Source organism: Caretta caretta, chromosome 9 (genome assembly GCF_965140235.1).
Source record: "Caretta caretta isolate rCarCar2 chromosome 9, rCarCar1.hap1, whole genome shotgun sequence".
In the NCBI taxonomy this organism is placed as follows: domain Eukaryota; kingdom Metazoa; phylum Chordata; order Testudines; family Cheloniidae; genus Caretta; species Caretta caretta.
Window position 1 is genome coordinate 98266806 of NC_134214.1, and position 13294 is coordinate 98280099.

The window sequence follows — 13294 nt, forward strand, 5'->3', positions numbered from 1 at the left end:
GATCATGGGGGACTTGAGTCTGAATGACATATGCTGAAGGTCTCATGCTGGCAGTACTAAAACATCCTTGGAATTTCTAAACATTATAGATGAAGATTTCCTAACTCAAAAAGTGTTGTGGCCAACACATTGGGAATTCTTTTAGACCTTGTCCTAGCAGATAGAGATGAACTGATCATAGAACTAAATATTAATGGCAGTTTAGGTACAAGTGTTCATGATTAGATCACATTTATAATGTACAAGCAAAATTAAGTCCAGACCAGTACTATGTATACTTGGTCCCTTATTAGGGCAAGTTTCACAAAGCTTGAAAATAATTATGAGCCAGATCAGCTGGGAGGAAGACTTTGATCTAGAAACTGTGAATGATAACGGGGAATCATTTAAGAACACAAAACCTCACAATCCCATAATTGAGGAAGATGGCTGTGCTGGTTAACCAATCCGCTTTAGAAGGGAAATGAAGACAGCTATTAAAAAAAATTAAAATAATAATATTTAACAAATGGAAGAAAGGTGAGATTGATAGTAGTGCATATAAATCAGAAGCTAGGAATTGTAGAAAATTGATAAGGGGAGCAGAGGGACACAGAGAAATCTATGTCCAGCAGAGTTAAGGATAATAAGGAGTTGTTTAAGTATATTAGGAACAAAAAGAATCCTGACAAAGGAACTGGTAAACTTATCAATAATATTGCAGAAAAGGCAGAAGTGTTCAATAAATATTTCTGTTCTATACTTGGGGGAGTGATAAATAATGAAGAGGACAGGTCACTGATTCAGAGGAATCTGAATTGCTTGGTAAGTTAGATGTAAGCAAACAATACATGTTTTAATATGGCTAAATGTATACATTTAGAAACAAAGAATATAGGCAATTCCTGTGGGATAGGGAAGCTAGCAAACAATGACTCTGAAAAAGATTTGGGGGTCATGGTGGATAATCAGCTGAACAAGAGCTCCTAGTATGATGTGTGCTAAAGAGCTAATGCGATCCTGGGATGCGTAAACAGGAACCTCAAGTAGGTGTAGAGAGGTTATTGAACCTCTGTATTTGACGACTGTTGCTGGAATACTGTGTCCAATTCTGGTGCCCACAATTCAAGAAGGATATTGATAAATTGAAGAGGGTTCAGAGAGGATGCACGAGAATGATTCAAGGACTAGAAAACAAGCTTTATAGCGACAGGCTCAAGAAGCTTGGTCTGTTTTGATTAATAAAGAGAGGCTAAAGGTTGACTTGATTGGTCTAAGTTCCACGTGGGAATCAAATATTTAATAATGGGCTCGTCAATCTGACTGAGCAAGGTGTAACACGATTCAATGGCTGGAAGTTAAAACGAGACGAATTCAGACTGAAAATAAGGCATACATTTTACAGTGAGGATGGTTAACCACGGAAATAATTTACGAAAGGTTGTGGTCAGTTCTCCATCACTGAATTAAAAACACTCAGGATTGCATGTTTGTCTGAAAGAGCTGCTCTAGGAATTCTTTTGGGGCAGTCTATGGTGAGTGTTACGGAGGATGTCAGACTAAATGATCACAGTGGTCCCTTCTGGCCTTGGAATCTATGACTGAAATGAAATGAAAATAATGGGAACTGAAAGGAGGGCTTCACAATGCATGGCACTAAACATGATCAGGCACTCACTTTCCTGAGCAATAAAAATATTTTAAGGGAAAATCAAACTTGGTATAGTGAACTATTAATAATAACTTCTCAATTTCCAGTTGAAGAGAGGGAGGTTGTAAGGACAGTGATACATGCAAGTCCATGGGAATTTTAAAAGTAACTGCAGAAATAAAAAAACATACCTGAGCTCACTTTTGTTTTCTGCTCTAGTGTTGGAATTGTTTCAAAAATACTCAAGGTGGAATTAATTGTGGTGTTGACTGTCAGGCTGTGTCTCGAGCTTAAGGCCTAAAAAGTGTGTGTTGAAATAATAATTACAGCAATTATAAGTATTATTTCCACTTTCCCCATTTCTCTGTTGTTCTATTAAGTGCTATCCAGCCTTGTGATTTATCTTACAAATCTTGTTCTTCTACAGAGCCACAGACTGCAGATGAAGGTGGAGCTGGTAGTATTAATTTCTAAAATGGCCTTCTGCTATTACTTTATACTAACCGCTAACCTTTTGAACTGGAATTCTCACTTTCACTGATTGGAGTTAAGGGGAGTTACTTTTGCATAGCTGGAGCTGGGCCAGCAGGGCTCAGAGCACTACAGAAGCAGCACACTTGGTCCTCTGTGTAGAGCATGCCCTGTATCTTTAACAATCCCTCCCAGCCAATTTAGGTGGGCCTTTCCATTGGTGAGATCATAAGGGAGTCTGAGACAGGGTATTATCTGCAGTTTAGTGCCTCAAGGATGAGGATATAAAGCCTGGGGAAAAATGGGAGATCTTTCTGGTTCTGGGTATATGCTGAATGTATATTAATATGGTACTCTGTAAACCAGAATTTTGTAAACAATGATTTGGTACTTTGCAAACAGTTTAAACAATAGCTGGAGAAACTCCCCTGTGCACAAATTTGGTACATTTTACAAATGGTACATTTTCATGATCTAGTACAAACAGATATGTAGGGGAGCCTTTTCCTTTAACTATGTTTAATTTCTGTGGAAGGAGATTGCAAAAACAATGAGTGACAGTTATTCCAATGAGTGACTGTGATTCCAAACTTTTAAAATTCATTTTCCATTGACTTTCTAGCACCTTCCATGGAAGAGGTTGAGACACACTCATAGACTAATTAATTTATAAACAATTCAAATGGTTTCTAAGGCCAAGTCTACACTTGAAGGGCTTTGGTGGTATATTATACTGGCAAAAGCACTTTCAGTGTGGACACCATTTATACCAGCCAAACTTTTTTGCTGGAAAAATTTATTCCAGCAAAATAATTGCCTGGTAGAACTGCATCTACACTAGACACTCTTGCCGGCACAGCCACATCCGTCAGGGATTATGCATCTTCACGCCCCTGAGTGACATAGCTACGCTGGCAAAGGCTTGTGATGTAGATCTGGCCTATGCGTAATCAAGGACATTTAATTTTTGTAACTGAGGGCTAAAATGACAGCCCCCTCATGTGAGACCCAGCTAAGTCTATGAGCACTGAAAAAATCTGTGCATGCTTGTAGCTGCACTAATCTAGTCCAGTTGTCTCATAATACTGACAATATGAGGCTTGAAAACTCAGTAAAAGTGTAACTGAGCATGATGTAACTGCCCGATCTTATTCTGGCAGCCATAGCACATTTTCCCCTTTTCTTCTGCTCCCCTCAGCATGGACTGGCATTTTTCTCCAAAAATTAACCAGTTTGACTGGATCAGTTCGCCTCTATTAAACATGTGATCCTGAGATACATGTATTAATTCCAGTTGTTTTCCACTATCCAGTCTAATTTCTCTTGAAAGCCAAATTAGAGTATCAAGTTTTATCCTATTTCTGAAAGTCATATTTGTCTCTGCTCTTTTTTGTTTTCCCCATTTCTAAATGACAGCAAAAACAAAATGTGCTCTTTATTGCTCATCGTTAAAGACAGCCACTAATAATAAGCCTTTACTTCCATCTTGTTCCTGAAGGACATAAGTCTTGAATGTATTTCTCCTCTCGTTCTTGATGTCAATATCCAGGTCCATCAAAAATTACCAGAGTCTTCCAACAAAAATGTCAGGCCTCCTATTTCTGATGTAAAACAACAAGACTTGATATGTATATACATTATCAATTAGCAATAAGGGGCACATGCCCCTTCTTTGTTTTGCAGTTCACCCTTATGGGTTTTGCATAAGGTCTGTTTTGTCTGTTCATCAGTCTAAACAATCTTAATCTGAAATCTCTCATCTCATTTTTTGGGATTTTTTTGGTTGGTTGCTTTTGTTTTGATTAAAATATCTAGTCTTGTCCAAGAAACAGCAAGAGGTAAAGGTAAAGCAGACATTACAGGCCCTGGCACTGGAACATTCAGTTTACACTGAGACACAGAGTCGAGCAGTCACATATCTGCTATCAAAGCCCTGGCTGGGATGATTTAGTTGGTGTTGGTCCTGCTTTGAGCAGAGGATTGGACTAGATGACCTCCTGAGGTCCCTTCCAACCCTGATATTCTATGATTCTATCTAGTTTTAACTCTGTGAAGTTAAAATTCTGTGTTGGATTAATTTTTAAGATCTCTTGAGAAATTGAAACAAATTACTGCACCCTTGTCATGTTCAATATTTTGTGGGTCTTCCTGTGCCTAGTGAGCGAGAAAAGTGTAGGTTTTCCCTGCTTCTACTATGCTGAAATCGGTTAATAGTAACCTTCACATCAGAACTCAACATTTAGATGTAGAGAGAAATAGATAATGAATGCTTATCCAGAATGGTGTGCAATCACACGTTTTTGTATCCATAAACTAATCTTTAGATTGTTTTCAGATGTACAGCCACCTCACCCAAGCAATAGTGTATAAAATCAACCCTGGAATCAATTTCCTCCTTTTTTCCCCTATCTCAAAGGTTGCCAATAGCCTCTAACTTCAGGCTGTAATATAGCTAGCTAGTATAAACAATGCCCCCCCTTTACTCTGCTACCTACACTATACACAAAATTGATTTGTATAAAAATCTTTTTGTTCCCCTTTCTCTAACATCTGTGTACCTTCAGCCCTTAGAATACATGGGGATGGGGACCATCCCTTTTCCGGTGTCTGAAAAATGCCTAACGTTGTGGTTGCTATAGCATTATCACATTATTGATTAATAATGTTTCAGTTTCTCTAACATCATCATTAGAAGAGAGTTACAGAATATTTGCAATATTGTCTTCTGACTGTCTGTTCTTGTGGCATATTCAGAGATAGGTTGGTCAGCTTTTAAATATGCTGGGAGACCAAAGCTATTCCAGATACTGCAGAAAAGTCTTCCATGTTTAGTAATTCATGATCCAAGAAAATGTAGCCCCAACAATCTTCCTTTCCAGGCACATTCTGTCATGATCAGAACCAGTTTCATGTGAATATAAATATTTAGAACTCTTGACCAAGCAAGGTAAATATCTGGCTGAGATAGCAGTAGATTCAAAAATGTACTGAAAAGTAAACCATACATAATTGGACATTTCAAGAACATCCGGAAGATCAAACCCTATATACGGGGAAAATATTGTACATCGATATAATGCGCATGATTCAGGATTACTCCCCATTGATGGTTAGGAATTAATAAAAAATAAAAACCCACAGTCGAGCATTTTACAGTTAAAGTTGTTTTATCCGGCATGTTCAGGGAATGCAGGGTGCCGGTAAGTGAAAAATGGTGGTTTACTAAGAGGGAGGGAGTTTGGGTGCGGGTGGGGACTCGTGGTGCCGGATCCAGGGGCCCAATCACCTCGGGCAGCTTCTCACAAGAAGCAACCTGTCCTGGGTGCTCCCAGGCACAGGTGCGGCAGGCAGCTCTGCAAGGTACCCGCACCCTGCCCTGGATGCTGGCTCCATAGCTCCCATTGACCAGGAACCACAGCCAATGGGAGCTGCGGGGGTGGAGCCTGTAGGCAGAGGCGGCACACAGAGCTGCCTGCAGTGCCTCTATCTAGGACCAGCTAGGACAGGTTGCTGCTTGCGGGGAGCCGCCTGAGGTGAGTGGCCCCCAGATCCGGCACCCCATACCCCTTCCCAAACCCCCTCCTGCACCCCAACCCCCCACCGGCCTTGTGCCAACCGGACTATAAACAGGAATTACAATGAAGATCAGAAATGCCGGTTTATAGAGCTTTTCCACTTGGTGAAGTGCCGGATAAAACAGCTTTTACTGTACCATGGTATTAAGAGAGAAGTGGTTCATGCTAACAAATGCAGTTAGATTCTGTTAAGAAGCCTGGGAGAAATGGCAACATTGCATAATAAAAATACATAGTCCTTGACAGCAAAATCCCAGCAATTGCGGAAAGTTCCCTATCACAAAACCAGATGATGAAGTGCCTGAGAGACAAAGGTGCATGCCATTAGAGAATATGATGGTCATCAGACACGAAGTTTAACACCACACTCCAGTACCCATGTAGACAGTGTATGCACATTGAAAAATTACCCTAGCATTATGTTGCATGCTTGCTCCAATTCTTGCAATTTTTTATACATAAATGATTTATAACTTTCTTTTTCCAAAAAAAATCCTACAAACACAGAACGAAGTCACCAATAATTAAGAAACCATTGATTTGATGCAATGAAAATTTTTGTCAGATAATTCCCTAGGACTTCAGAAACCATTCTTCCTGCTAATGGCCAGACTAAAGGAATAATTGAAGCCATCTTATCAAGTTATTAAAATTGTGTTGGCCAGACAGGTTAATTAGAGTTCATTAAGTTACATCCACCGTTTAGGATTCCAAAGCTTTCTTGCAAATGGAAATGCAAGTACCACGTACATATCTCTTGTTTCTAATAAGGTTTAGTTTTACAATGTTATATACCACTCATACTTGGAGTCAGTTGACTTTTTGATCGCTGAAGTTCATGTGAATAGTCAGGCTATTGCTACATGTTTTTGAAAATCCCACCCCTAGTGCATATCCTATAGTAAAATAAATAAATAAATAAACAAGGAAAGGGAAATAGCAAGGAAGTGATGGAAAATAACTATTAGTGGATGTAGTTTCCCTTAGAAAATTCCTGAAGTTCATCTAAAAACTCCAAAATCTGTCGCAGCTATCTCAGTTCTCTTGCATCTTCCCTTATAAAATAACCTTTGTGTTTGCCTTAGAAAAAGTGTCCCAAACTTAAATCTTCTTTTCTGGCATTTACTATTCAGGTGCTGTACAATAGATCTTTCAAATCATGCTGTGGGAGTGGAATGCCCTAAAAAAGGAAGCTTCTCTTCTTTCTCAGTCTGCTCTTACTTTGCTGTCCTTTCACGCCTCCTTAAAACAGTTTCTTGTGGTATCAGGGAGGGTAGCAATTCCGGGGTTTGTACGCTCATTCACATACATACATGCAGGCCAATCCAGTCAAATTCTCATATTGGCTGCTTCTAGAGGAAACTGCCATAGCATGTTGGGGAGCCTTTTGAAAAGGGAAAAGAAGCTTCTTCCACAGTAACCCTATTTTCCCTTTAGTATGGATTTATTTGCTAATAAGTTAACCAGCTTTGCCATTAACATTTGATATGCATGCAACATAATGTGCAGAATTTTATGGTTTTACCATGCTGGTTTGTGCTACTTTTAGCATGCACTACCAGGAAATACTTACCTATCTCAAAGGGATTTGTGATTTATGAATTGTTTGTAAAGTGCTTTGAGATCCTTGAGTGGGAAGTACTGTGTAAAAGAATCAGAGCAGAACTGGAAATGGCTTTTGGGAAGTAATACTTACACTTCCAAATTTATCCCCAGAGAAATATGTTAAAGGACACTTTCTGACTGATAAATGCTAAAATAAACATTTCTTTCTGCAGCCAACAAACGTTCCACATCCACAGCAAACCTCAAACAAACAGAAGCTGTCATCAACAAACGTTTGTCGTCTTCTGCAGCGCTTCTAAACTCTCCTGATCGGAGTAAGTGTTTTGGGTCTTTTGGAGGGAGTTTCTTGGCAAGTAGATGAGTTTACTGTTCCTCCAACCTACTTGTTAATTCGTGTCTCATGTGATCTCAAATGCATTTTACCCCATTTCTTAATCCAGCAGACTGCAGGTCTTTGACCCAATCCTTGGTTGTGATCTCTGTGTTAGAGCAGAAGAGTAATGGTAAAGATCACTTTTCATATTTCTAGGATAGTTTTATTAAAGCCAAATCTTGGTGAACAATTTATGAATTAACCATTTCACACCAACTCTAAGGGTTTAAATCACAGACTTAATTTTAGATAATACTAAACATAGTAATTGGGTTTTTGGGGATTTTTTTTTTTTGGTAAATTGCACAGATGACAATTATTTTCCTGAATGAAATAGATTCAGATCTTCGGTTGCATATTCACAACAGAAATAAATGTTCATCTTGGCATTAAAAATCTGTAGCATGGCCCTGAATTTATGCTCTACATATTGAAGCGCCCTGATTCCTTATAAGATGAAGAATTGTACCATAACATGGGCAAAAAAAATGTGAAAATTCTGCTGTTCCTTTTTTCACATTGACTTTGGGCATTGTGGTTTCATGGGATGTATCTTCATATTAGCCATGCAGAATGCCTATACCATTAGTTCCAATGTATTAAACCAGTGGTTTTCAATCTTTTTTTCATTTGGAGACCCCTAAAAATTTTTGAATGAAGGTGTGGACCCCTTTGGAAATCTTAGACATAGTCCGCGGTCCGCCAGGGATCTGCAGACCACAGGTTGAAAACCACTGTATTAAACTGTTGCACCTTACAAACTCTATAATGATGTACATAAGTTGTTTTTTTTCCCAGAATGGAGCATTGTTTGTTTTCTTGGTTATCTCTGTTCTCTCCAAAACACTGGGGTAAACACTGCTGAGTCTACTACTGCTGAAGGACGTAATCAACCTGAAATCCAGTCAGTTTTTAAAAATGAGTTGCTGATATAACACTTACTCCAGTGTCTCCCTGTCAATTTTTGTGGTTTTGCGAGTTGTATTTTATATTTTTAGAAGTTTTCTCCTGTTGTGTAACATCATACTAATAGGGGAAATACTATCAAATGCATAAAGTGAACAAGTTGGGGAAACTGAATTATTTTTCTCCTTTTTTCATTACAGGGAACATAAGTGTTACATGTAGCATTAAGTATGTTTTCAGACAGAAGTGATTTATTTAAAAAAACAAAAAACTGAACAAGCCCCAGTAAACATTACCAGTAATGCTATAGTTCTATGTCTCACTGCAGTTCCTCTTATGAAGTACATGTCCTAATGCCTTTTCCAGACCGAAAAGTTGATAGTAAGACTAGGAAGGTGGCTAATCTGCTTTTAGAGGAGAAACTTAAAAATGAATTCCACCACCACAAATAACTTCCTTTTTCTTTGATGATCTCAAGGCTAAGAGAGATCTCTCTGAACCCTCTGGAATGCTATGCTAACTCGTTTAGAGGGCAGTCGTGGTGGACTGCTTCCCTCCTTCCAGAAATTACTATCCCTTATTGTTACAAAAATCATGCATAAATTGAGGAGAAAGGATAACTTTTTTTTTCTGAAGCCTAACATGGAGACAGATTAAGGGTCCAATCCTGCAAACAGGTATACATGTGGGTAACTTTACATGTGTGATTATCCCTGTTGAAGTCTGGGTCTACTCGTAATTAGAATTATTTATATATATCTGTGTTTGCAGGATTAGGCTCTAGCTACAAACCAGAAACAAAAAGGTATATAAAATTATGGTTTATATGCACACTAGCGCGCACAGGAAAAAATATTTAATAAATTATCAGCCAAAAGGGATTGCTACTAAACCTATTGCTGTTCTATAACAGAAACTGTGACAGAGCAACTTTCTCCAGTATTTTTGGGAAACCCTATTATATTAGGTGGCTTAAGAGAAATGCAAGAAATCATACAATCCTAGAAATGGGCTGGAAGTCCTCAATTCCAGCCGTGTGGCAGGACCAAGTAAGCCTAGGCCATCTCTGACAGGTGTTTGTCTAACCTGTTCTTAAAAACCTCCAGTGATGGGGACTCCACAACCTCCTTTGGAGGCCTATTCCAGAGCTTAACTACCCTGAGAGTTGGAAAGTTCTTCCTAGTATCTAACCTAAATCTCCTTTGCTGCAGACGAAGCCCATTACTTCTTGTCCTACCTACAGTGCACATGGAGAACAATTGATCACCATCCTCTTTATAACCATCCTTAACATACGGGAAGACTTTTATAAGGTCGTCCCTTGGTCTTCTTTTCTCAAGACTAAACATGCCCAGTTTTTTTCAATCTTTCCTTATAGATCAGGTTTTCTAAACCTTTCATTATTTTTGTTGCTGTTCTCTGAACTCTTTCCAATTTGTACACATCTTTCCTAAACTCTGGTGCTCAGAATTGGACACAGTACTCCAGCTGGGGTAGAGTGCTGAGTAGAGTGGGATGATTACCTCCTCTGTCTGTCTGACAACACTCCTGTTAATACACCCCAGAACCATATTTGCCTTTTTCTGCAGCTGCATCACATTAATGACTCCTATTCAGTTTGTAGTCCACTATAACCCCCAGATACTTTGCAGCAGTACTATCATCTAGACAGTTATTCCCTATTTTGTAGTTGTGCATTTGATTTTTTCCTTCCCAAATGAAGTACCACAGCTGTTCCGGAAAGTGAAAACAGTACGGGATAATTATGGCAAATCACTCAGGTTATAACACTTCCAGAGAGGTATCATGTCCTATGGAGGCTTGCATAGTCTGGTTCAGACAGGATTCTCCCAATGTCACCAGACAAAGATAGGACTTTTAGATAAATAGCCGGTGCTTGAACTGATTCGGGGCCTTCTTTTTGGTTCTGGATCTAAGATGGATAAACTTGTAACCACAGGGAAAACCCAGTTGTGGGTTTTGAAGGACTAAAACCTACCAAAGCCCTAGGTTGTAGTTGGGGGTGACCTCTGTTAAAGTTTTTTTACATGCATGAAGGTTTTTTATTGTTTTCTCTGTAATGCTTTTACCTTAAGAATAAATGTGCTTTCCTAGAAGGAGCTGTGTGTTACCAATGTATTGCAGGCAATTATAAGATAATAGCCATCTGAGAGAAAAGGAAAGCACAGATGCTGGCCTTTTAGGGAGTCTGGCAAGCTGGGGATGTCACAGTGTAAGGCAAGGAACTGTGTAGCGGGTCTCTGCCGAAAAGAGATGAAGGCTGAGAACTGGAAATCCTAAGTGAGTGTCCTTGGTGGAGCACAGAGTAGGAATAGAGGTTCAATTGCCATGAAACAATGTGAATATTCAGACTCTTTGGGGAAAATGTCCAGTGCTCACCTTTATTTTCTCTAACAACAAAGATTTAGATCAAGACTCCAAGATTTTGCTCATACCAGCCCAACAGGTCAGAGCAATTATACACTCTTGATCTGGCTTCCAGAGAGCAGCTAGTCTTTAGGTGAATGATGCATGGAATGTGCACAACTCTTCAGGTTCTGCAGCAGCTCTTCTGTGTCCCATTACAGCTTCATAGAGGTGCCCAGCTGGTATGGTTGTAATTTGTGTGCTGGGTCTAGCCTGACACATTGTCATCTGAGATGCTGTTTTGTTTTGTTTTTTTAAAAAGTTTAATCTGATCAAACATTTTTTTCTTTATTAGCCACATGAACTGTACTTATGTAGGGAGAATATGAAATTTCAAGTTCCTCCCACCACTAGAACCCAGCTGTCAAAATATAACAACCATTTTGCACACTGGGATGTGCTTCAAAGCAGTTTTGTTCTATGTAATAGTATAATTCAGATTAATCTTGTTTTATGCCTTTAAGACCTATATATCTTTATGTAGAACTTCTGTTTTAAGCACTCTTTATATTCCTGATAATACTGGCCAGATAGATATTTTTATACTCTTAAACTGAACTGATTTAAAAACAAGTTAATCAAACATTTTTCTTCAGTTCATCTAGAGCCTTATCATACACTTCTTTATTTAATCTTGATTGATTCGTGTCTCTCTTTTTTTCCCTCTTTCTCTCTTGTTAACAGAAATTTGGTGTATAGATTAGAAATTTAAGAATTCAGAATGATTTGTGCTCTCAAATTATTTGAGGATGCACTTTTTATTTCTTGCCACAAGGTGGCTCTGTAGGGTTCATAAATCAATCAGATTTGATTACACTGCTATGGCTTATGCTGTATATAGAAAAGAGAGGTAGATGGTTAAAGGGACGCTTTAGGATTCTATATAAAATGTAATCATGTAATTTGCACTTTCATTTACAGGTACCACAAAGAGAAGTGCTTCATTAAACAGGCTGAGTAACAAAGTTTCTCTGCAGTCTGAGCAGCCACCACCAAAAGGTTCACAGGTGGAACAGAAAGGTGCAGGAAACATTTTTTTTTTTTAAATAGGAGATAACAAATTGAATATTTCTTAAATTTAAATTGTGTTTAAACTGAAATGTCCAAACTTTGTTTAGAAATACTTCCACTCTGAACGGTGTAGACTATTGTGCATATAATATGACCATTTGGACTTTGGTATCGTTACGCACATTCTAGCAATATCAAACGTTGTATCCAGAATTCTGCTGTTTCTATATGCAAGTGGGTTTTCTCTGAAGCTGTACTTGGGGTGGGTGAGAAGTAAACCAATACGTACAACTTGTGTGACCAAAGTATTGCATAATGATTAACAATTCTGGTTTATAGGTATTCTTGGCAAAATATTTTTTTTAAAGAAAGGGAGTGGGCAATTCAGAAAATCAATTATGCAAATCTCTTGTTAAAAATAATATTCCTTTGCGCTTGTTCTCTAGGAGGAACAGAAAAGAAGAGGAGCACGTCTTTGAATAGAATAAGTAGTAAACCTCATTCTTCTCCTGAACTAGAGAAAGTGAAAAAGGAAGAAAGACCAGGTGGTTAACTATTTATAAAACTAAATCCTAATCTTGCTATTTAAAGCAATGCACAGTAAAATTGGATAGGATTATGTGACTTGAGTAGTTTCTTCTGGTTACTCTATATCTGGAAACTTAGTGAGAATTCTAATTATTTAGTAGTAAAGATTAAACTCTTTTTTTGTCTCTGACAAAAAATCCTGTCAGGGTTTTTGTGAATTATACTTAATCATGCTAGAAGTAGGTGAGCAAAACGACAATATATACAAGTCAAAGAGCTAAGACTTGGAAAGATAATCTTTATAAATTTAAGATAAAGAAATAATTTCACTTTAAACGTTAATATTTTTTCCTGTATCTTATTCTGTTTGGCTTTAAAAGCTCTGTTAGTTTTTCAGTTTACAAGCAACTTCTTTGTTCCTGCGGCTGGACTATGTGCCCACAAGTTAAGGGGGAAATCTGTTCTCATTTGTGTCTCTGCTTTTCTTTACATCCATCCTTAAAGTACAAGACACCTCCTTATTAAGAAGTTCTTTCTGATAACTAATGGATGCAAGCTTCTTTAACAAACATCTCCCTTTCAATTAGCACATTTGAAATTTTCCTTTTTAGCAGCTCTTTCCCTGGTAAAAAACTACGGTAGAATGCTTGGAACCCCTTTTCATATTGAGTTGACAATGATTACTATATATGTGAGCTTGTGTGTGCAAATAAGACTTAACAATAGCTAACAACTGTTGGCAATAATTTGCAAGGTTTTTCTCTGGTTTGTGCCACCAGTCTGTTGTAATATCCTCTGTTGCATCCT

The 13294-nt window shown here is 38.2% G+C and overlaps 1 protein-coding gene across 8 annotated transcripts in view; it reads left to right on the top strand.

Moving 5' to 3' along the window:
- MAP7D3 (MAP7 domain containing 3) overlaps positions 1 to 13294 on the top strand; it is a 163617-nt gene that overhangs the window by 127779 nt on the left and 22544 nt on the right. For 6 of the 8 annotated variants that reach the window (XM_048863928.2, XM_048863932.2, XM_048863934.2 and 3 more), the window contains exons 6-9: positions 2058 to 2087; positions 7455 to 7556; positions 11870 to 11968; positions 12406 to 12504. In XM_048863928.2, coding sequence (XP_048719885.2) covers positions 2058 to 2087; positions 7455 to 7556; positions 11870 to 11968; positions 12406 to 12504 — 330 coding nt within the window. The remainder of the gene's footprint in view (positions 1 to 2057; positions 2088 to 7454; positions 7557 to 11869; positions 11969 to 12405; positions 12505 to 13294) is intronic. The other 2 variants (XM_048863930.2, XM_048863933.2) reach the window with 2 other exon arrangements.